Raw genomic sequence first — 23,917 nt, 5'->3', positions numbered from 1 at the left:
ATAGAATGTTCCATGAAAATGCCCTTTGTGTGTCCCTTCTCTTACTCTCCCTTGGGTGTGGCCTTCCTAGATGTCAGTCAGCCTGCTGACAGCAGACATCATGGAGCTAGACTTAGCCCCTTGAAACCTGACCCCTTGCCTCATTTGAATGGCTTCTCAATAAAAACACTCACTTGCTGTCTCTTTCTGTGGACCCTTAAGGGCAGAGGAGCCATCACAGCACCCCCAAAGAAAAAAGTATCTCTGTCTCTTATGTGGTTATTTCATGCAGCCCAGTTCCCCTGGAGTGACCGGGTGTGTTTTAGTCACGTGCAACGTGGCAGGTGGGAGGGCAGGTTTGAGTGTTTAAGTCGCCGGGAACGCGACAATAGTTGATAGATAGATGAGGAGGAATTGGCTCATGTGATTATGGAGGCTGTCTCAAGCTATCTAAGCTGGAGACCAGGAAGCTCCTGGCATAGTCCCTGTCTGAAGGCCACAGGCTTAGGACCGGAAGAGCTGATGTTTCAGGTCAAGTCTGAAGGCGAGAGAAAAGAGCAGTGTTTTAGGTTGGTAGCCATCAGGCAGGAGGAATCCCTCTTCCCCACAGCAGAGTTGATCTTTTTATTCTAGTCAGTCTTTCAGCTGTCTGGATGAACCCACCTCTGTTGGGGAGGGCAATCCGCTTTCCCCAGTCTAGGAGCCAAATGTCAATGTCATCCAGAGACACCCTGAATAATGACTGACCGGATATCTGGGCACGGTCAAATTGACACAAGTCTACTCTTGTCAGCTTGGCACCTGCACACTGCTCCTTATTCTCCAATTTGGCTTAAGTGACAGGCTTACAAGAAGAGGAGAGGGGACACTCACGGACACTCATGTGAAGAGGCAGCAGGAAGGGGGCCACCTGCAAGCCAAGGAGAGGCATCCGAGGACTGTACCCTGCCAGGACCTTGATCTTAGACGTCAGCCTCCAGAACTAGGAGGAAAAAAAAAAATCCTGTTGTTCAAGCCGCCTTGTCTGTGGTATCTGGGTTCCAGCAGCTCCAGGAGCCCCCTGTCCCCTGAGGAGACACTCTTCCCTGGCTGCCCTCTTTCCTTGGTCTGTAGCAGATCCCGTACCTCCAGGGCTTCCCTTGCCTTTTCCTCTTTGATCCTGGAAAGTCAAGGGAAAGGCCTTGCTTGTGTTTTTAGGTGGGACTGAGAGGGTGGGGTTCCAAGAGCTTGGTCTTCTTCATTAACTCCCCTTTCAGGGGAAGGTTCTAGAAATCTGCTCTCAAGCCAGGGCTCCCAGCCTGGGAGGTGTCTCTGCAAAGGGCACCCTGGCCTGTCTTGGGAGCAGCGCGGAGGAAGGCGATCTTGGCACACACCCTTGCAAGTGCCTTTGCCCTGGGTGTGCATCGGGCTGTGGCAGTCGCCTCTGGGCACACTGCCTCCTCATTAGCACATCCTCCTTCACCACCCCTGCTGAGGAAGGAAGGATGGGCACTCTGAGAAACAACACGTCTGTCTCAGAATACACTGAGCGGCCACAAAAAGGAGGTTGTCCATGTGTGTCTGCTATATTTACATTCCTGGTAGCAGTTTTCCTGACACACAGACACTCTTCAGAAGGAAGCTGAGAAAGTGAGTGGCAGTTTCTCCGTGTCCAACAGTTTCTTGAATTGAGTCCAGAAAAGGAAATATTCAAAGAAGCTTCTCTGGCACTTTCACAGCTGGTCAGCACGAAACCCAAGTAAAGATGGGGCCCCTTCATGCCCTATCAAGGTGGTCCGGGGCTGTCAGAGCAAAGTCCTCACCACTGCTCCATCTGGGAGCCTCGATTGTGTGCTTGGGCCAGCCCTGCCCCATGTCTGGCCTTCTGGGGCCACAGCAGACTGTTGGCCCCTGGGGTCTTACAGTGGGGATGGAGAGACACACAGCCATTATCCTAGGAGGACCAACGAGTGCACAGTGCCCTGGAGAGGGGCTCAGTCTGGGAGCAGCCAACACTTTCAGTTGGTGCTGGCCCATTATCCTGGAAGGAGGTTCTGTGGTCCCCAGCCCTGGTATAGGGGACGCCTTTGCCATGAGTGAAGCACCCTTCCCTCAGGACAAAACCATCGTGCCATGCTGTTTCTTCCATTTTCTCTGGTTCTTTCTGATGGTGTTCATGTGTAGGTCCCTCCCAGCTGACATCATGTTCTTAGGACAGGGAGATGTGTCACCCAGAGTTGACATGAGCTGGTGCTCAGGTGCCATTGTCGATTTCACATGGTAGAAGATGATATGTCTAAGGACGGCCTCCAGCAAGGCCCCCTGCCAAGGAGGTCCAGGGGCAATTATAACCCTGAGTAGAGTTAGAGATGGAAAGAGACCAGGTTTGTAGGTGTTAGAGTCTGTAAACAAGTCAAAATAACACCTGGCATTTTGCCAGGGGAATGTTAGAGTTGTAAACAAGTCTGGATGGTGCCTGGCAAAATGCCAGAGGGAGTGGTTTGAGAAGTAACAAAAGCGAGCCATTAAGTGTAGAGATTCCTGATTGGTTGACTGATGTATCTAGTTTATGCTAATTAGATAAGCTGTGTGGAATGTATAAATACTGCTCCTGTCCTGCAATAAACGGCTCCTACTCCTGCTGTATCAACGTACACAAGTTATTCGTCACCCGCCCGGCTATTCTGCCCAGCCAGCCGGGCTGTGGCATGTAGGATTTGAAGTTTGGTTAAGGTCTCATTCTGGTTTCCTGCTACTCCATTGCAGACGTGGAAAACCACTCCTGGTCCTCTGGTAGAAATGGGTCTTAGGAAATGAGCCCAAGGCATCCCAAAGGATGTCTCTGCCTCAGGGCAGTGGCCCTTAGAGTCAGCAAAACTGGGTCATGGTGCAAAAAAGAAACACCCATTTCTCAGTGGCTTAAATGACACAGGCTTATTTCTTGTTCCTACTACATATCTGGGTGGGTGGTTGGGTGGCCATAGTGGTGTCTACTGATTGTGGCCTATTAGGCACCCAGGCTGGTGGGAGAGGGCTTCAGCTTGAGGGTTCCCTCTATGTGGGTCACTGCACCCAGGCTCCCCATGCCTCTGCCTGGAGGTGATTGTTAGACCAGGACGCAAGAAAAGACCAGGTTGGGTCTATCAGTGATCCCAGCACCTCCACTCACGTGTCACTAGCCAAAGTGAAGCACACCCACCTTCCCGGCCAGCAGGCTGTTGCCATGGTCCGAGGACTCAGGAGAGGTGGAATAGCGTATCTGTGAACCGCCCTAAGATGACAGATTGGCCATAGAGGGAAAATGGCTGGTGGGGAGAAGTCAGGATAGAGCTGGGTCTTCCCTTCCCCAGGGCTGAACCCAGCAGGGCGGGCCTTGGAGAGCTGGGCTCAGGACCTTCTGTCACCCAAGAAGCCTTCCCCTTCCCTCAGCTTTCTCAGTTGATGGCTCAGCCAGGCCTGGTAGTTCTACCCCCATCTCAGTCTTGCCTGGGAAACAGCAGCCGCAGGCTGGGGCTGAAATACCATTAGGAACCAAAGGTTTCTTGGTCTCTTTTTATTTTTTTAACTTTCTGGGTGGGGGGAGGGAAGAAGGAAAATGAGATAGGAATAGAATTAAAAAAAAATAAGATAGATGCCATCTGTCTAATTCACTGGGACCAAGGGTAGCCCAGTATTTCTAGGGAAGAGGAGTTTCTCTGACTCTCCCAGAAACATCCAGAATGTCCCCACATCCTCTCCTGACTCTTTCTTATCCAAATCTCCAGGCAGTGGACCGTTCCTGGGAAACAGAAGTACCTACCAGTCATCTACATGTTGGTACCTCAGTTTACCCATTCGTAAAACTTAAGCTGCATATGTGATGAGGACAAAGGGCAAATGCACCCCTAGATCTTGGCTCATGTGCCTCAGTTACCTCCTCAACAGTGGGCATCACTAGAGCTGGGGTGCATTCACGTAGCTCATCAGGGCCACATTCCTGAGCCCCCATCCTGTAAGCAGCCAGTAAAAATAGGCCCTTTTTTGTTCCAGCAAGCCAGCCTGACCTTAATGTGGGAGCTGTGTCTCCCTTTCCAATTGAAGGCCCCAATAAAGGTTTTTCCTTAATTTTTGTGCTTGTAAGACTCAATTTCACTTCTGTGTGGTAGAGTCTAAAGTTCCCAGGTCTCACACCACATCTGCCCCTTTTTTACATCATGGAGACTTGGGGACTCCATTAACACTGAAGCTCTGGGTGATTTCGGAAGACAGGGGCTCGGTTGTCATGATCTTGTCCTCTAGTTCCCTGCTACCCCCGCCTTCCTGAAACCTTCTGGAAAGGGCTGCATAGGCCAAACCAGTGAGGGGCAACCCAGGGGCTGGTGGGGGTTGCAAGCAGATGGTTTTAGGCCTGGGAACATTCTGACATAGGCGATGATTTTGTCCAAGTGCCTTTGAAGGAATCAGGCTCAACACTCTTAGTTGTTGAGGTGGGGTCTATGAACCAACAAATTCAGAAGTGCCCTGACCTGGCCCTGGGAGCACAGCAGAGCCCTTCAGAAATGAGGTGAGGCCTGTAAAAAGGGTCTCCAGATGTGGGTCACTCTGGGGACTAGGCCAAGCTGCTCAAGCTGCAGCCTAGTGGGCCTGTAGGCATTGAGGTTGTTGTAGGGGGTGGGAGGGCCATCGTGAGGCCTGGGGGAGAAGAGGGCCTGTGGAGACGGGGCTCCCCAAGGCCCATGGTAAGGCTGAAACCTGGGGGGTGGGGGAGGGTTTGGGACCAGGGGACTGCCAGGCCCCGAGGACATGGACACACTCTGGTTGTGGGGGTTGCTGCCTGTCGACGGGCTGCTGAAGAGGTTGGAGGATGTGCGGTCACTGGCAGAGCAGCTGCTGCCACTCAGACGGCCGTTGGGGATGCTGGGACCCTCTCTGGGTTGCAGGAGTGTGGTCAGCCTCGGGGACTTCAGGCCCATCAGGGGCTTGGAGGAGGCGTAGAGGTGGCGGAACTCCTCATCGAACAGCTCTACTGCCTGGCCCGTGAACTTGGAGAGGATGTTCCGGTGGACGTGTCCACAGAGCCAGGAGAAGCTGAAGGACAAGAGGAGAGAGGGGGTGAGGAAGTGGGCGCGAGAGGCAGGACATGTCTGTGAACCAGGGACCTCTCAGGGCAGGAAGGGAGGGGTGCACATAAGGCCCCCAACTCCTGAGCAGGCTCATTTCATCCTGGCGGAAACCCTGTTATCTGAACCCCGACTAGCTGTCGTTTTCCCCCTTAACAGAGGCAGACACGGAGGCTCAGAGACCAGGACATGTTTGCAGATGAGCAATTATGAGGGCAATCGAGTCCCCAGCTGTAAGGCTCCCTCCTGGTGCTCAGATCAGGGCCCTTACATACTCCCTGGGGAGGCAGAAAGGAGCTGAGTGGCAGCTGAGTCCCAGCTGCCCCCACTCTGTGCTCAGAGGAGTCACTCAGCAGCTGAGGCCTCAGTCTCTTCACCTGTGAGGTGGGACACCTGCCTCTTGCCACCACTCAGGGGTCTGCAAAGAATGACTGCTAGAAGGTGGCTGCTCCTGGAATGGCCAGCTGTGTTTTTGCGATAATCTGAAGTGCTTGTGAAGAGGACCCAGCCCCATTTTCAAGTCAGGATCTGAGAGACGGGACAGGGAGCACAGGGCACAGCCACAGGAAGCAAATGCAGACAGCTTGGGTTTATGCAAGAAAGTCATCTAAACACCATGGGAAGACGCCCTCAAAGTCTCGCCCTGGCCCTCCATTTAGAGGGCTTGGGTATTGTGTTTTGTGATTTTTCTGTTTAAGCAAATTCTTTTCTATCTCTGATGAAAAACTTCTCTCAGTTCACCCCTACCCAAATCCTTAAAAATCCTGACAGCTCTGCCCGGAGGATCAAACAGGGTTACTGGGTCCCTACTCAGAGAGACCAGATCCAGGTGGGGAGTGCCAAGGGAAGGACAGAGAGGACTTGGGTAACTAGTGGGGACAGTGCCAGAGCTAAACAGAAAGGGGCAACTAAGGATACGGTCTTCAGCTTCCAGCCCTAGTCTGCCTGTCTTGTACCCAAAGGCCTGGCCCCAGCCCTAGAATCCCTGCTCTGTCAGATAGTGTGGGCCCAAATGTGACCAGGATAATCCTGGGAACAAGAATAAGGTTTTGATTAAACCGTTCTCCCCTGCTCAGGAGCACCCACAGCCCCGGAGAGCTGGGTGCTGATGCTGAGCCAGAAGCCAGGCAGGTGATAGGGAAGAGGGCAGATACGGGGAGAGTGGGGCTGGGCCGCAAGAGAAACCAATCACACCTTGCTGTTCGCAACCAGGCCAGGTCAGGCCACATGGCTGGTGGCTCTGCTAAAAAAGCAGGTCCAAAGCATCCTGGCAACTTCTTAAGCCCCTGTGTTTCTGCATGCATGTGGCTCCCATTTCCCCATACTTATCTGTGACACCCCGGCTACCTCTGTGTGTCCTATTCATTCCCTGCATGCCCATATTTGCTCAGTACATCTGTTTATCACATGCTTTAGCTTTTACCCTCTTTCTTTCTTCCTTCCTTCCCTCCCTTCCTTCCTTCCTTCCTTCCTTCCTTCCTTCCTTTCTTCTTTCTTTCTTTCTTTCCACAATCCATGGGGAGAAATATGCTTGATTTTTATTGTACATAGCATTCACTGAGTCATGATCTTTGGCTCGTGACTCATCCTCTTCATTGGCCTATTCAAGGCCCATGTTTTATTCATTTATCAATTTTATTAGGTTTTTAAAATAATGTCATCAGTGCCTATGAACCCCCACCTAAATAAAAGCTAGCCTCTTGACCATGACCGGCACCCAGCCACATGGGTGTCCCTGCAATCCATTCCTAGGATCCTAAACTTTAAAATATCAGCTTTGGGCTGGGGGTGTAGCTCAGTGGTAGAGCACTTGCCTAGCATGTGTGAGGTCTTGGGTTTAATCCTCAGCTCTGCAAAAAGAAATAGTGTAAAATAAAGGAAATCAGCACCATGAACCCTCTGATCATAACTCCCTGTCTTTTCTTTTTCCATAATTAAAAGTGATGTATAATATACACTTTTTTTTTTCCTAAACTGGGGTTGAACCACTGAACAATGCCCCCAGTCCTTTTTAGTTTTTATTTAGATACAGGATCTTGTTAAGTTGCTTAGGGCCTCACTAAGTTGCTGAAGCTGGCTTTGAACTTGAGATTCTCCAGCCTCAGCCTCCGGGGCTGCTGAGATTACAGACATGCCATCACACAATCCCGGCTATAATATACTCTTGAAAGTGAGTATTTTCACTTTAGTTCTTTTTAACATGCATCTAATCTTTGGGGATATTTTTCCACTTAACAGCACCTTGCTAAGGTGTGTTCATATTGTGGCTTGTTGCCACACACGACACTTGGATTATTTCTGTCGTGAGCAGGGCCGCTGTGAACATTCTCACACGAGCCTTCCACCATGAGTGTGGCCATGTTTCCCTCAGGTGTTTATCTAGGAGTGGAACTGCCGGATCATAAAGGGTGAAGATTCAGCTTTAGGAGAAAATGCCAGACTCTCCAAAGTCATTGTCCCCACTTGCCATCCTATGAGCAATGTGTCTAAGATCCCGGAAATCCAACACTTGGTATTGTCAGTCTTTTTGTTTTTGTGTTGGTTGGAAAAGTATAAAATGTGACAAGAAGGGGAAAAAAAAAACAAAACCCAAACCTCTGAGAGTCTGGAGGAGAGGAGAGATGGGGGAGGTCAGTCAGTCAGCAGCCAGGGCAGAGGACCACGGCCTTTTCACATTGCTGATGTTTGGGGGACTCCCTATCTTGTGCCACCACAGCCTGCTCACACCCAGAAGCTTCCTCTGCGTCACCTCAGAGCCACTGCGGGTCCAGCGTGACTGCCGTGCCTCCCCGGCTTCCACTGGAAAGTGCTTCTCACTCCAGGTCCAGCCACGGACTTCAGCTTTCCTCTGTGTGCCGTTTATTTTTATTCTACTCTATTTCATGTTCACTAAATTCTGGACATCGTCCACTAAGTTGATTTCACACCCCACTAATGGATGGTGACACAGTTTGGAAGACTTTATTCCTTAAACCACACGGGGTGGCAGGAACCCAACCTGCTTTTATTCACCATTCATTCAACAAAGATTTATGGGCACATGCAACGTGCCAGGAACACAATGGAGGAGAAAACAGAGCAGCCCCTCTCTGAACTCATAGTGTTTACAATTTTGGCCAAACAAGCCTGCACACAAATGATTACAAATTGCCACGAGTCTGAAGCCGGTGAGGGCCACAGGACTCTGGATGGGGTGATCAGAGAAGGTCTCTGAGGCACTGATCTGCAAGCTGCCAGGTCAGTGTCCTAAAGACGAGGGTTTAGCAGAGCAAATGAGCCTCAGCAGAGGCCCTGAGCAGCAAGAGCCAAGGTCTGGGGGTACCAAGGAGCGTGAGGACCTTAGGAGGAGTGGGTGTGGCTCCAACACGGAGGGACAGGAGACAGGCTGCCGAGAGGGAGGCCTGGTAAGGATGGGATTTATAATTTGTTTTCTAAGAACAGCGGCAAGAGTTGAAAGATTTTAAAGATGGGAATGATTTGATCTGGATCTTTCTGTCCCTGGGAGAGAAAAACCCACGGGTGGCATTGGGGTCAGGGCAGGGGCCAATTGGAAGTCCATGCCAGTGTCGTGCTGTTTCTCATGCTGTTCCTGATGCCTGATTTTGCCTACCTTCCCCTCACCCCATGAGAACTTCCTCATCATTCAAGGCCCAACTCTAAGCAATACTGTCAGCCTGCGAGAAGAAGGGCGGCCCCCTCTGGCCCGCCCCAGAGCACATGCTTACTCATGCTGACCTCACAGCACACGTGCCCTCCTCCATGACCACTTCTCCATGCCTCTTTGGATTTTTAAATTTTATTTTGAGACAGGGCCTTGCTAAATTACTGAGGCTGGCCTTGAACTTGGGACCCTCCACCTCAGCCTCCTGAGTAGCTAACTGGGATTAAAGGTGTGCACCACTGCACCTGACTTACATAAACATTTTTGGAGTGTATCTCGTGTGTCAGGTAGCTAAATATTTGCACTTGCTATTTTAGTTAATTCTCACAACAATCTTATAGAGTGTTTCCCATTTTGTTCTGATGAGGAAAACAGCCCAGAGAGAAAAAAATCAGAGAGCAGTTATGAACTAACAAATTCAAATGGTTATTCTCCTGGGGAAAAACATAATATATGATACTCTGTTTGGCTTTGTTCAGAAGTGAAAACAGTTACCAACTTTGGGATCAGAGGGTGAAAAGTTTCCCATTTTGACAAATTGAAGATGAACAGAGCTTTTTGTCTCCCCGAGGTGCCTAAGGCAGGTTTATCAGGAGGAACACCCCCCCACCGAGGCCCGGATCTGATCTCCCTGAAATGATCCTTGGGTTCAAAATCTCTCCACCCCCTGAGCTCCCTCATTGGTTTTCACTCTGCACACAGACAACAGGCACTTGCTTCTCTGCATTTTCTTTTCAGCCCCTTGCATTAGTAGTCTCTCAGCAGCAGCGTTCCCAGGCCTCTCCAGTTCACGGAATGCAGAATGTAGATGGTAGCTTCTGGAGGTGCGCAATTGCTCAAAAGTAACAGTCTCCTCATCTTTAACTTTGGGGTGTGGTCTTATAAATAAGAGTTTCTGGGGGAAATCTTTTTTCTTTTAAATGTATCCAAACTCTGATCTATTGAAAATAGATCATTTTAAAGTGAACTGTTTAGGGGCTGCTGCAGGGAGGGAGCTCAGGTGGCACCTGCTTTGATTTCTTTCCCAAGTTCCAGTCACTCTCAGCTCTTCCAGACATTGGCTCATCTCCTCCTTTCCCTCTGCTGAGGCAAAAACCTGAGTTCCAGAGGAGAAAGTGACTAGAAGTGGGGCTTCAGTCTCTGCAAGAATTCTTAGTCACCGTTCACAATCACCCAAGGGTAGAAATGACCCCTATGTCTATAAGTGGATGAATAGATGAACAAATTGTGGTTCATTCATATAATGGAAGATTGTTCAATAATAAAAAGGAATTAAGTACTGCGATTTGTCAACTTGAGTGAACCTTGAAAACATCATGTTAAGTGGAAGGAGCCATTCACAAAATGCCATGTACCGTATGATTGTATTTATGTGAAACACCTAGAAAGGTAAACACATGGCAAATGCACATTGGGGAGTGGAGGGTTAGGAAACGACTGTTTAATGGGCATGGGGTTTCTTTTGGGGATGATGAAAATATTTCTGAACTAGGTGATGGTTGTACGATGTCTTGAATGTACTAAATGCCATTGAATGGTGTTTTTTGAAGTGGTTATATTTATGTTATATGAATACTAAAGTGATACTAAAGTGAGAGATAATTTTTCCACACAGACTCCTCACTCCAGTTTGGCTTCTGGGATCAGGGACAATTGCCAAAATCTAACAGAAAGTGTGAAAATAATAGTGCCATGATTTGAATATGGGTGTGCCCCCCAGAGTTCCGTATTGTTAAGGGCTTGGTCCCCAGGGTGGTGTTCTTGGGAGCTGGGGCCTAGGGAGAGGTCCTCAGTCTTTAGGCATGTCCTCAAAAGGGATGTAGGGACCCTGCTGTCCCCTCTCTGCTCTGATTTGAGATGTGACCACTTGCTTCTACACACTCCTGCCATGGTGTGCTGCCCTCACCAGAAGTCAAACAAATGAAGTTGCCTGATCTTAGAATAAACCTCCCAAACTGTGAGCTAAATACAACTTTTCTCTTTATAAAGTTACTTGCCTCAGAAGCAGGTATTTTGTTGAAGTAACACAAAGCTGACTAATGAAAATGGTATGGAAAAATATATATTTTGTGCTAAGTATTCGGTTTTATGTCTCCCAAAATTCAAATGTTGAAAGCCCTAATCCCCAATGAGGTGGTATTAGGAGGTGAGCCTTTGGAAGGTCATTAGTTATAAGGGTGGAGGCCTCATGAATGGGATTAGTGCCTTATAAAGGAGACCCTAGGGAGCTCCCTTATTCCTTTTGCCATAAAGGGGCAAAGACATGCTTTCACCATAAAGACAGTGAGAAGGCATGGGCCTATGAACCAGGCCGTAGACCTTCAGAACTGTGTGAAATCAATATCTGTAGTTCATAAGCCATCCAGTGATGGTATTTTGTTATAGCTGCCCAAATGGATGAAGACACTGTATAAATTTCTGTTTTCAACAGAAAACCAAAGGCGGAAATATTAATATCACAGAAAGTAGGATTTAAGCACAAAGGCATTAATAACCTGAAGAAAGATGGTGCACTTCAGATGTAAGCCTTTGTTTCCTTTTTCTCCCTCCCTTTATGCTCCTCCATCCCTGGCTGGGGATTCTGCAGTTGCCTCCCTGTGGCTGTTGGATGGTGTATCGTGCTCTTGCTCTGGGGAAGGAGGGCATGCTGCAGGTCTCCCGATCCCCTGTCCTGCTGTGCTGTAAGCCTACTCTGCTCCCGTCTTTTCCCGGTGTTGCCTTCCTGCTTTTATTTTATTTTATTTTATTTTATCAGTCGCTCCTGGGCTCACAGTGGAATAAGGGAGATCCCCACTGCACTCTCTGCTACACTCCTGACCTTCTCAACTCAGTGTTCACAAATGGCCTCAGCTGTTCCTCCCTTCCATGACTGCACCCTCATTGCCTCCCTCCCTGAAACCCACTATCAAATCCCCAGTGCCACCACCAAGGACATTTAGCAGAATGTACTTTAGGATCTGAAGGTAGGTCTCAAAGAGAGACCCAAGCAAGGCAGCATTGTGGAATAAGTGGAGGGTCAGACATTTGGATGCAGGGTCTTGATGTAAGTGGTAAAAACAAACATTTCTCCAGAGATGTTCCAAGGGCCAAGAGCACAAGACTTCAGCATCTTTAGCCTCAGAGATGCAAACCAAGCCCACAAAAAGATATCACTTCACACCGCCAGAATGGCTATAACGACCAGCAGCAAGCATTGCCTAGGATCAGAGAAATTGGAACTCTCAGACATTGCTGGGAGAAATGCAAATGATACAGCCACTTTGGAATAAAGAGCTGTCAGCTCCCTGAGAGGTTAAACACAGAATCACTCCATCGCCCAGCAATCCCAGGGAGGCACATACTGAATGAAGAGAGTTAAAAACCTAAGTTGAGGGCTGGGGATGTGGCTCAAGCGGTAGCGCGCTCGCCTGGCATGCGTGCGGCCCGGGTTCGATCCTCAGCACCACATACAAACAAAGATGTTGCCGAAAACTAAAATAAATAAATAAATAAATATTAAAAAAAAAAAAAAAAAACCTAAGTTGAAGGGAATAGGAGCAGGGGATGGAGGGGGAAAGTGCTGGGGAGTGATAGAGGCCAAATTATATTGTTATATTTTGTATTGTGTGCGTGTACGAATATGTAACAATAAATCCCATATTCTCTACAACTATATGCACCAATTAAAAATGTGGCCAAAAGGGCTGGGGTTGTGGCTCATTGGTGGAGTGCTTGCCTCACACATGTGAGGCACTGGGTTCGATCCTCAGCACCATATTAAAAAAATAAATAAACAAAGATATTTTGTCCATGTATAACTAAGAAAATTTTTTTAATGTAGCAAAAAAAAAAAAAACCACATAAGTTAACAAAAACATTTTATAGGAGTGTTCTTAGCAGAATTGTTCCCAAGAGTGGACATAGTACAAATGTCTATCAGTTGATGAATGGATAAATAAAATGTGGTGTGTCTCCCCAGTGGTGTGAATCTTGAAAACATTGTGTTGAGTGAAAGAAGACCACATATTATATGATTCTATTCATATGAAATGTCCAAATCAGGAAAAACCTATAGAAACAGGAAGTAGATTGGTGTTTACCTAGGGACCCTCTGTGCTGGGGCCATGGGGAGTGGCTGTGAATGGGCAGGGTGTATCCTTTTGGAGTGAGGATAATATTCTAATTTGGGGTGGTTGCACAACACTGCACATATTAAAAACTGAATTGTATATTTAAGCAGGTGAACTGTTTGGTGTGTGAATTAATAAATCTTAATAAATTTGTTGTATTAAAGTAATAAAAATGTAAAGATGAAACAGAGCATGGGCACGCACAATAAAAGCACCTTGAAGACACACTGAAGAGATCTGAGAAGAGAAAAAGAGCAATCTATATCCTGTTGCAATATCAGGGGAAACTGAGGCACATGGCAAGCCTTTTCTGCCCTGAATGGATACATATTTTGTGTCTCCCATCCCATCTATGTGATAAGACAAGACACCCTGGTTGCTGCTGGTGTGTGTGAGCAGCTAGATGCTGGTCTGTATCTCACCTGGCCCTTGGCACCGCAAAGTCCCAAAGCCTCACCAGGAGGGAACCCAGTGCTCACCTGTAGGATCCAGACAGGACAACTCTCCAGTCTGAGATGAGGAATTTCTCCTGGATTTGGCCAGCAAATTTCCTGCCTGATTTGGCACAGTACACCTCTCCTTCCACACTCCGGATGGCAATGTTCTGTTGGAAGGAAATATCAATGTGCCACTTAGAATTGCACATTTGCAGATATAGACTGACCTGTAGATTGAATGTGCCCCCCCTAATTCTGTGTAGAAACCTAATACCCAGTGTGATGGTATCAGGAGGTGGAGCCGTTGGGAAGTGATTAGGTCATGAGGGTGGAGCCCTAACCAAGGGGATTGGTGTCCCTTTAAAAGAGATACCAGAGAGCTCCTTCCTCCTTCTGCCAAGTCTCGGAAAAAGTGAGAAGGCATCCCTTTATGAACAAGGCAGTGGTCCCGCACTGAACGCTGACCTGCTGGCACCTTCCTGTTGGACTTTCCTGTTTCCAGAACTGTGAGAAATAAATTTCCGCTGTTTATAAGACATCCACTCCATGGTATTCTGTTATAGCAGCATGAACAGACTAAGACAGTCTGAATAGGGAAAAGTCCGGAAGGATGGTCATCAAGTTGTAAACATGTGCTCTCAGGTGGGATTAGGGCCATTTTTTTCTTTTTGCTTGGCTAGACTTTCTAAGTTTTCCTCTTTGCCCTAGCATTAGCTGGCAATGAAAAAGGGATGGGGGGAGAGGGCAAAATTCAAACAAGACAAGGGCCTGACGCCTGTGGAGCCCTCAGCCTAGCTCTCCACAGGCCACAAGAAGTCTGTCACTTACTTAGGGGCAAGCCTCCTAACTGGTTTGGTGACATGTGTTCTTGACCGCAAGCTGGGGAGAGGTTCAGCCCAGAGCAGTCTAAGGGAGTGGTTTTGTGAAGTTCCCAGTGCATCCTGTATGGTCCAGAGAGGGTGTGACCTCTACCCAAATCCTGGCCCTACTTGTCCTTGGCCTCCCCAGCAGCCCCTGCTGCCCGGCCCTAGGTGGAACCCCTCAGAAGCCTGAAAGAAATGAAAAAGCAGGTGAAGCGTGGGGCTCTGTCTCAGGGTTAAGGCTGGGGAGGTGAAACACTGCCAGATGCCACCAATGTCGCCAGGCAGGCTCTGAGGGGCACACCCAGGCTCTCTGTGAGATGGTGGGAGGGGGACACATCCCACTGTCCTGTGGTGAGCAGACGACGGTCAGGTGTGGCCAGTGTGCACCACGGAAGCAAGGCTCGCCCCGACTCCCTTGACCTGATTCCGTGGCCTCCGCAAAGGAGGGATGACCAGGTAATGTCAGGCAGCACCGCCGTGGCACCATCAGCTTGGACAGGAGGGAGGGAGGGAGGAGGCTTCATCCTTGTCTGAGAGGCTCTCCCGGAGGCCAACCTGCCTGAGCTGAGGGGAGTCACCAAAGGAGTCCCGAGGACCACCCATCCTCTGTCCAGCTGAGCTACTCATGAAAGATGCGGGTGGTTTTCCCTATGATCTTGAACTCACTGCCCTCAAGTTTGCGTGGCCAATTAATTCTTGTCTCTGGGTTTCTTTCCCTCCTGCCAGAGACGGAAATGGGAGGCTCAGTGAAGTCCAAGAGCCTTAATTTCCTGTTGGGCCCAGGAGTTCTGCCCGTGTATCCGCAGGTGCTGAGGTTGCCCTGTCCTGGGAGGCACATCCACTGGGCTCCCCAGCTGGGAGGAGGGGAGGGATACATGGAGAGGGATGCTCACCAGGCACGGCTCCCACTCACTCCAGGCCCAGGCATCCAGGCAGGGGCAATGGGTTACGAGTGCAAGTGATGGAAATCTCTTCTAGGTCAGATCCTAAGAACACCCTGCAGAATCCTCCTGCCATATTTTTTCCCTCTGTCCCTGCTGTTTTGGAGGCCATGTGTTCCTTATGGCGTAGTCACTAGATAGAGGGAGACCATCTGATCCATACAGGGATCATTAAATGGGGGGGGGGGGTGTTACCATGGCAAAGCCCATTAGATCCTCACTGATACAAAGTTCCCTTAGGACTCTCATGGGGACCCCTACCTTGAGGTGACTGTCAGAGATCTGGATCTTGTCACACATCTCCTGGAAGAGCTTCACACCTCCCTGGTCCAAGAGCACACAGACGAACACGCCGCGCTTGTTGGCTGCCTCTAGAATGTCACAGAAGATCTCCACATCCGTGAACACATCCATCAGGATGGCCAGGACCTGGGCCAGGGCAGAGGGCTCAGTTACTGGGGAAGTTAGGGCCAGATGCTAACCAGTCTCAGCCAAATTTACTGAGGCCCCAATCCCTGAGAGGGCCAGGGGAGAGCAAAGCAGGGGGTAGGAGGAAGGGTGAGTGAGCAGGGTTCAAGGAGGGGAAAGAAAGAGCTAGAGTGGAGGTCTCTGTCCCTGTCCTGAACCCACCTCCCACTGCACTGTCTAGGTCCCCATGCCCATGTCGGACGAGAATGCAGAGGGGGACGGGGAGAAGGCTGGAAGGGGAGAACAGAGGGGCCAGGCACCTCATGGAGCTGGCTTTCTTCTCAGCCGCCATGGCTGTCTGGACAGGGAGGGAACTGCTCACCCTCCACCGGGTATCACAAAAGGAGTTCTAATAAGACCCATTAGAACTCAGCCCTGTTATCATAGGATTAGGTTTGCATACATTTAAGCTTACGGCACCAAAGATGGCCAGGGCCCTCTCTCTGTGCTGAAAGATAAATGCCTCCACTTCAGAGGTACTGACAAAAGAGACAGCCTCCACTCTGATAGCTCAGTGAATCCTTCCAGTTCTGTGCCCGCGAGTCCCTGCTCCTTTGAGACAGCACTGGTGCAGAGATGGTTGACTAGAGACGGGGCAGGTTTGGAAATGACCTGGTGTTCTGATTTAAGAATGTTCAGAAATATGGGTGCACAGTATCTTGTCCTGTTGGCTTCCTGTGGGTTTTGGCTTTCAGCTGGGTTAATTTGAGGTCAATGACTGGTTTGAACTACTCTTTTTCAGTCCCTGGATGGGAGTGCCACCTTGGAGGGTGTAGCAGGATGAACTGTGCTCTCCCCAAATACAAGTCCACATCCTAACCACCACAATCTGTGGGTGAGACCTTATTTGGGAAAAGGTCTTTGCAGATGTAGTTACATAAAGGATCTCAAGGTGAGGTGACTCTGGATTACTCAGTGGGACCTAAGTCCAGTGACAAGCGTCCTTGTAAGAGGTACCAGAAGACTGTGTAAAGACAGAGGTGGAGATTGGAGTTGGGCAGACACAGGCCAAGAAATGCCTGGAGCCGCCAGAAACCAGGAGACTGAAGGAACCCTTGAGCCTTTGGAAGGAACACAGCCCAAATGACACTTTGATTGTGGACTTCTGACTTTTAGAACTGGGAGAGAATAAATTTCTCTTGTTGTAAACCAGCAAACATGTGCCAGTTTGCTCTGGTAGCCCCAGGAAACTAACACAGATGGGTAGTAAAGAGGAATAGAGATGTAGGAGGGATTAGGAAACTTTGACTCCGGTCTTGGAACTTCTGGAAACCAGCTGAATGACTACATAAGTCACTTGACCTCTCTGGGTCTCAGTTTCTTTGCCTAAAAAACACTCTTCAATAATGGAGTTTTAGCCATCATGCAATGTGGGTCTAACTATAACGTAGATAAAAGCTCCACACTCAAGTAAACATGGTTATTTTTACATGTTGTTAAATATGACTATCATTTTTTATATGCATTGTTCATAAGAAAGCACAGACAACGTTAGATAATAACACTGTGCAAGACTGTGGTCTTAACACACGTTATGGAAGAGGGTTAAAAGGACTGTTCATTCCTCTATGGGCATAAACAAAAGGGACAGGGTAGGGAGGGCTGGATCTGGATAGGGCCAATCAGAGGGACCAGCACAGGCAGGTGAGGCTGGCTGAGAAGGAGAAACAAGGAAGACCTTTGTATAACACCTTGCTGAAAGGGAAGAAGCTTTGGAAGCGGAGCCTGGTAGGCCAGCTCCAGGAGTCCACAGCTTCTGAGAGATGAGCCCAGGCAGGGGGTTGCTAGACTGATGGGGCAGACCCTGCACATGGGGCCAGCCTGGGGACGGGGAGCCAATCCTGACACATGGGAGCTCCTCAGGGGCTGGAGATCTGCTGCTTCTGGAAAGGCAGGGTGTGGGAAAGGAAATGGGATTTAGGTCCTGGTGTGACCACCCCCAGTGCTGGGGTCAGCCACTGGGGGCACTCAGCACCCCAACCCCCAATCTGTGCTCACTCCTGCTTTTCCTTTTTCCCTTCTATATTCTAATGTTCCTTTTGTTTTTGTCTTTATTTTGAAGGATGAGTAATAACAATAGCAAGGCTTTGTTATTGGCCTACTACCAGCAATAGGTCTATCTCATGAAATTTCCACAACCAGTCCCCCAGCCTCCCAGGAGAGGAGCCAGGGAACCTTCCCTAGCCAAATAGCTGGACTGGGGTAGACAAGCCCCAGACGTCAGCCCAGAACTTGTGCCCCATTATTCTGCTCCAGGTCTATAAGAAGAGTTCTGATGTCTGTCTACATTAGATACAGCCTGAGGGAGAGAAAATGAAGGAGGAATAATCCAGAAAAAAAAAAATTCCAGTTTCCAAGTTCTCTGCCAGACAATATGATTCTATGTTGTCTCCACTCCAAATTCTCCAATGGCCTTAGGCTTGCCTAATAAACTTCCCAGGTTTATTGGTCTCAGGATCCCTTCCTTCTTCTCTTAAAAATCATCGACAATCTCAAAGAGCTTTTACTTATGTGGATTAAAGCTATCAATACTTAGCATATCAGAATCTAAGACTAAGAAATTTTTGAATAGTTTTATTAATTATTTTAAGATATCAATAGGCGACCTATTATATATTAACATAAAATGACAGGCTTAATGAAAAGAACTGGCTCTAAGATGGGTGCAGTGGCACACACCTGTAATCCCAGCAGCTCTGGAGGCTGAGGCAGAAGGATCGTGGGTTCAAAGTCAGCCTCGGCAACTTAGTGAGGCCCTAAGCAACTCAGTGAGACTCTGTCTCTAAATAAAATATTAAAAAGGCCTGGGGATGTGGCTCAGTGGTTAATCACCCTGGGTTCAATCCCCAGTACAAAAAAAGAAAACAGAGAAAAAAGAACTAGCTCTAAAAATATGGCGAGAAGAGTGACCTTGTTTCACTTGTTTCACATTTTCACGTGCATATGGTGGAGCTGGGGATGGAACCCAAGGCCTCATGTGGACTGAACACGTGCTCTACCATGGATCCCCTCTGGGTTTACATTTTGCTGATTTCTGTGATGTCTGCCTTCACCAAGGAGTGTGGCTTCTTCTGTCTCCTGCATCAGTCTGCTAGATACCTGGCCTGGGTGGAAGTCTACGAAGATGATCCAGCTTCCCCTGGGTAAGCGGCGAGTAAGGAGAGGCTGGTCCTCAGGGAACCTGTGGAGGGCCTCCGCCTTCTGCAGGGACTGGTGACCACCCTAGGGAGCTGCTGTTCACACCCTTTGGCTCAACACAGAAGGCACAGTGCTGCTGTCCCACCTTTCCTTGTCCCCACTGCTCACCCCTCCTCGAGGTCCCACATCCCCAAGCTCCACCCCTCCTTGAAGTCCCATATCCCCAAGCTCGAGTCCTACCAGGGTCCAATGGTGTCTGCCCACATTCAGGACACATGAGACTTTTCAGATACCTGGATGTTTGCATTTGACCCTCCCTAGGACTGGACTTCCTTTCCTCTCCTTCTCTGCCTGGCAAACTCTTACTCAGCTTTAGCGACTCAGCTCTGAGGCCACCTTTTTGGGAAGCCTGCCTTAGTCACCTTCTACCCACTTCCAGGCACTGAGGGCTGCCCAGGCCTGGGGCAGCTTCCTGAAATGTCATCCGATCCTCTCCCTGCAAGGAGCAAGTGGACGGCAGAAGCTCCCCAAGGACAAGTGACCTCTCCTGTCCCACTCTGCCATCCTGCGCTTTGTGGAGTAAAGGGATTGGAAGGAAGGTGGCTCCTGCTTCTTGGGGAGTGGGAACTGCTCCAGAAGGGCCGGCTCCTCAGCTTGTCCCCTCTCTCCTCCTCTCCAGGGGGATGAGGCCACAGGGGAGGGGAGTTCAACCCACCTTTCCTCCCTCTCTCCTTCTTCTACTTCTGCAGACAGCCTGTGACCGGGCACCAGCCCAACCTGCTGCCACAGCTCTGGGAACAGGCCATCCCCAAGCCCTCGCATGTGTGAGTGTGAGTGTGTGCGTGTGTGTGAGTGTGTGTGTGTGTGAGTGAGCATGTGAGTGTGAACGAGTCTGTGTGTGTGTGTGTGTGTGTGTGTGACAGCAATATCACAAACAGCCTGCAGAAGCCTGGTTAGTGATAAACTGGTTGAAGGCCTTAGGGGCCCAAGACAACAGGGAGTAGTGGGGACTGTGTGGCAAAGAGGACCCAAGAGGTGACCACAGCTCAGCACCCTATCTGCCAAGGGGAGCTAGAAATTCTTACTTTTAGGTGAAATCTGCAGGTTTTAGTGTTGTCCTAAATTTATAACATGCTGAGTTGTTCAAAGGGACATGAACAGACCCTAGGGCCACACAGGTGGAGGGGGTGCCTTGTAAGCTGGGCAGTAGGAGGTGAGGGGCTCTAGCAGGGGCTGTGTCTCTCAGGCCCTGACTGGCCTCTTTCCAGGACTCTTGCTCTGCAGCTGCTGCTGTGATGGAGGGTCTCTCTGCGACTCTGGTCTCACCCCCAGAAGGGCACTGGATATCACCCCCAGAAGGGCACTGGACATCTGGCTCCCAAGGCCTGTTCCCAAGTGTGTGAACCCTGGGCTTGAGAAACACACTTGGGAACAGGCCTTGGGAGCCAGAAGGGACCTCTGTCTAGCATGCAGGCTGAGTGCCAGGAGTTCAGGGGACTTGAAAGAGGTGGCGCCGGTGGCCTCAGGCAGCCTAGGCTCCTGGCTGCCTGCCCAGACCTGTCTGTCAATCTGATGCCTCTCTGTCACAGAAACATGAAACACGCTCCAGAGCAGCCCAGTCACACGGAGCCACTCTGCCCATTGCTACCTTCCGTTTGAGTTTCCAGAATCTTCACTCTCCTCCCTTTCTGCATATAGCCTCCCCACCTTGGTGGCCTTCTCTAGAACCTCGAGATTCCACACAGTATTGACCCTGGGAGGGGATTCAGTCATGAAACTGGGACCCTAGCAAAAAATAAGCTAAAATATCAGCATGTATTTTTAAGAGTTTTTTTTTTTTAATTTTTTACTATAACAAAATAAATAGTTTTAGTTACAAAAAGAAAAATAAGACTTTTTTTTTAAGCAATGAGGATTGAACCCCAGGGGCTCTGCCACTGAGCTACACCCCTGACCCTTTTCATTTTGGGTTTTCAGACAATATCTCCCTATATTGCCCAGGCCAGCCTCAAACTTGCAATCCTCTTGCTTCAGCCTCCCAAGTAGCTAGGATTCCAAATGTATCAACACATTTGGCAAAAATCAATCTCTACAGATGATGAATCTGTCAATCTTTACAGATGTCAGAATTCCTTCCTTAAAGTTTGTTCTTACTTCTGCCCCTCTGCAGCTTCTGGAGGGAGGAGATCCATAGCCCTATGCTAAATAGTGCACCTGGGAAGGGTGAGGCCCCAAATGGCAAGTCCTTCCACTTATTCCCCTGCTGACGGAGGTACAGGGCTCTGGAGAACTCCTGGCCTGGCCTGACTGGGCCGATGCATGCTCTGTCTTAAGGACTTCCTCTTCTAAAGTCTATATTGGTTAAAATATCAATATCCAGGGAGGGAGAAACTTTCCCTGCTGTGGGCCCCATCTTCTGCCTCGCTGCTGGCTTGGTTCAGGTGCCATAGCAGCACCTGTGGGCAGGCAGGTCTAAGCAGGGTCTGAAAGGACCAGGGGCAAGGGTGTGCCTCAATGGAGAGGTCTCCCTCATTAGAGTGGGCTCCTAACCCAGCCTGGGGAATTCAGAACAGTCTTCCCCAAGAAGGAGTAGCATCAGGGACAGTGAGGGGCGCCCAGGCAGAGGGGCGGCATGCAAAGACCTGAAGGCAGAGCTTGGTGGGTGAAGAATCCACAGGGCCCACGGGGTTGAGTGGGAGGAGGTGATGGGGGCTGTGAGCCCCGAGAAGGACTTTGCTCCTCCCATCGTTGCAGACAGAGCTACAGATGGCACTAAACAGGGAAGGGGCCAAGTTAGACTCTCAGGGAAAGGGAAAGGGAAAGACTCTTCTGCAGCATGGAGACTGGGTGGTTTGGGAACCAGAGGGAAGAGCAGGGCCAGGGAGGAAGTGACTGCAAGAGTCCCAGTGATGGCTTTTGGAGGCTTGTGCCCAGGCTGTGACAGGTGACATTAGGAGGTCAGTGATCCACAGCAAGGCAGAGCACAATGTCCCCAACTCCATCCTAAACCCCAATTACCTGGATTCTGTCCCCGAGAGCAGGACACATCCCCTCTCCCTGCTCTACGTGCCATGGCCAAGGGGACACAGGCACCCCGTCAGTACCTGGTTGGTCCGGGTGATGCAGCGGCGTACGAGGTCTCTGATGTTGTTGTGCTTGTCCATCTGGAAGTACACAGTGGCACTGGACTTTTCCTTCAGGTAGGGCTTCTCAGCTGAGGCCCAGGTATGCAGCAGGTCTGGCTCGCTACCCTCTGAGGCCACAGGGAAGTAGGTTCCTGATGGCAGGGAACAGGAGTCGAGTCCCTTGGGGCCTGCTTCAGCCCCTCCTGCAAGATCCGGGGCACAGGGGGGCTCCTTGGCCTGGGTCTGGATGTACTGGGTTTCCACAGAGGACAGGAAGTCCACTTCACCTTCCTGACTGAGCGCTCGCCAATAGGCCTCAGGACCCCCATCCAAGAGGGCATCTGTGGCCAGCCGCACACTCTCGTTGTCACTGAAGTCAGCCCTGGCTGGTCGGACCCACTGGCTCTTGACATCTTCTAGACGTTTCCGGATCTTGCCCACATGCCTTGACCGACTCATGCTCCCCGTCCCTCAGTTGTGGAGGGAGAGGCAGACACTGGAGCTCTTCCAGATGTGGGGAGCACGGAACACACGGAGGAGTGGGGCTCCCGACACTCTTGGAGACCACCTGCTTCCTGGGCTGGGTGCAGGGTACCTGCCACCCCTCCTCTGGCTCAGAGAAGTGACTTACCTCTGTCCCTGAACAATGCTTCTCAGGGATCCTCACCTGCAGCTGAGGGATTGGCTTATCTCCGAGGGCCACCGCCCAGCCCGCAGGCCCGAGGGCTGGCTCAGTCTCCACCTTGGCACAGTCAGCCATGGGATATTTCCTCTCCTCCAGCTGCGGCTGAGCTGGCTCTCCCGCTCGGTTGCACAACTCACCAGGCTGGAGCCCCAGGCCTTTGTTACAAAGCTAGGAACAATTCCCAGCCCATGGACAAGTGGGCCTGAAGGAGGAGGGTACCAGGGCCATAAGGTACCCTCCTGTGCTCCTGGGTTCAAAGGCAAGAGGCAAGAATTTCCCTGGGAGACAGTACTGTGGCCATGGTGAGCCTTGGGAAAAGGAAGGAAAACCAGAATGCAGATTAGAGACCACCAGCCACCAGGGGCTCGATGTACCCCTCCCCGTGGTCCTGTGAATGAGCCCTCCTATCTCTGCTTTGGTTTGTCATTGTCCTGTTTGCAGAGTCCACAAAGAGGCTGAGCCAACACTGACCCATTGGTCTGGAGAAGAATCGGAGGCTGTGTCCTGGCTCAGGAATGGATGACATCTGTCCTGGGGCTGGAGGGCTGGGGGCAGTACTTACGAATGAATCATGTGAACTCAGTTCTGAAGGGAATAAGCATATTTTCCCCTCAGATCAGATCATGGCCTGACAGTGGAACAGGATGTCTGGAACCTGACTGCCTTGGGTTCTGGAAACAGCTCTGAGACTTGGGTTTGAGCACAGGAACATTGGAAGGTGATTCTAAGAAGCAGGGGGTCAGGTGGATGGTGAGATAGAGGGGAGGAAGCCAGTCCAGGGCAAGTTCATGCGTAGGTTGTATCATGGCCATCTGGGGTTCACAGACATCCCTAGGGGCATCCAGTCCTGTGGGAACCTCTGGGTGATGGGGTAGAACACAACTCGGTTTCCTACCCAAAGGGGGAGAACGCTGCAGCCTCCCTTCCTCATCTGTAGCCTCCCTTCCTCTCTGGTGGAGGGCCGCCCGGGCTGCTCCCCAGCACTCTGGCCTGCCGTGTGATCTGCCCTGTGATCTGCTGGAGCGAGCCTAAGGCAGGGAGAATGAGTTAGATGAAGCGGTGCTTCAGGAAGAGAGGAGTGTGACAGTGGGAGGTAGGTAGGAGGGACAAGAGCACGGTCCTGGGGCTGGGGCTGGGGCTCAGTGGTAGAGCACTCACCCGGGTTTGATTCTCAGCACTGCATGTAAATAAGTGAAAAAAATAAAGGTCCATCAACATCTAGTCTTCAAGAGCCAGTGTGCAGCAGAGCATGGGTCTCTCTGGGGCATTTCCACTTCTCAGAGGAAATAGCCCAGGGCCCCCAAAGCCCTAAGAAGCGGTGGCCCCCTGGCTTAGTCTGATAGTGTAGCAATGTAGCTTGAAATGCAATCCAAAGAGGAGAAGAGCAGTCTAAAGGGAATTTCTTTTTCTCTTTTGAAAAACATGGAAAGAAT

General features: G+C 50.2%; 1 protein-coding gene across 1 annotated transcript; it reads right to left on the bottom strand.

Annotated features, from left to right (window-relative positions):
* Positions 1 to 3,504: 3,504 nt before the first annotated feature.
* On the bottom strand, positions 3,505 to 22,842 carry Fam83a (family with sequence similarity 83 member A). The gene is made up of 4 exons (XM_015486513.2): positions 21,779 to 22,842; positions 15,330 to 15,497; positions 13,307 to 13,431; positions 3,505 to 5,025 (listed from the first exon to the last, which is right to left on the bottom strand). The coding sequence occupies exons 1-4, from the start codon at positions 22,256 to 22,258 to the stop codon at positions 4,491 to 4,493; spliced, it is 1,308 nt and encodes a 435-aa protein (XP_015341999.1). The 5' UTR covers positions 22,259 to 22,842; the 3' UTR covers positions 3,505 to 4,490.
* Positions 22,843 to 23,917: the final 1,075 nt, after the last annotated feature.

Source organism: Marmota marmota, unplaced genomic scaffold (assembly GCF_001458135.2).
Source record: "Marmota marmota marmota unplaced genomic scaffold, marMar, whole genome shotgun sequence".
Taxonomy (NCBI): Eukaryota; Metazoa; Chordata; class Mammalia; order Rodentia; family Sciuridae; genus Marmota; species Marmota marmota.
The sequence above is the reverse complement of the archived record's forward strand: the minus strand, read 5'-3'. Positions and strand labels throughout refer to the sequence as shown.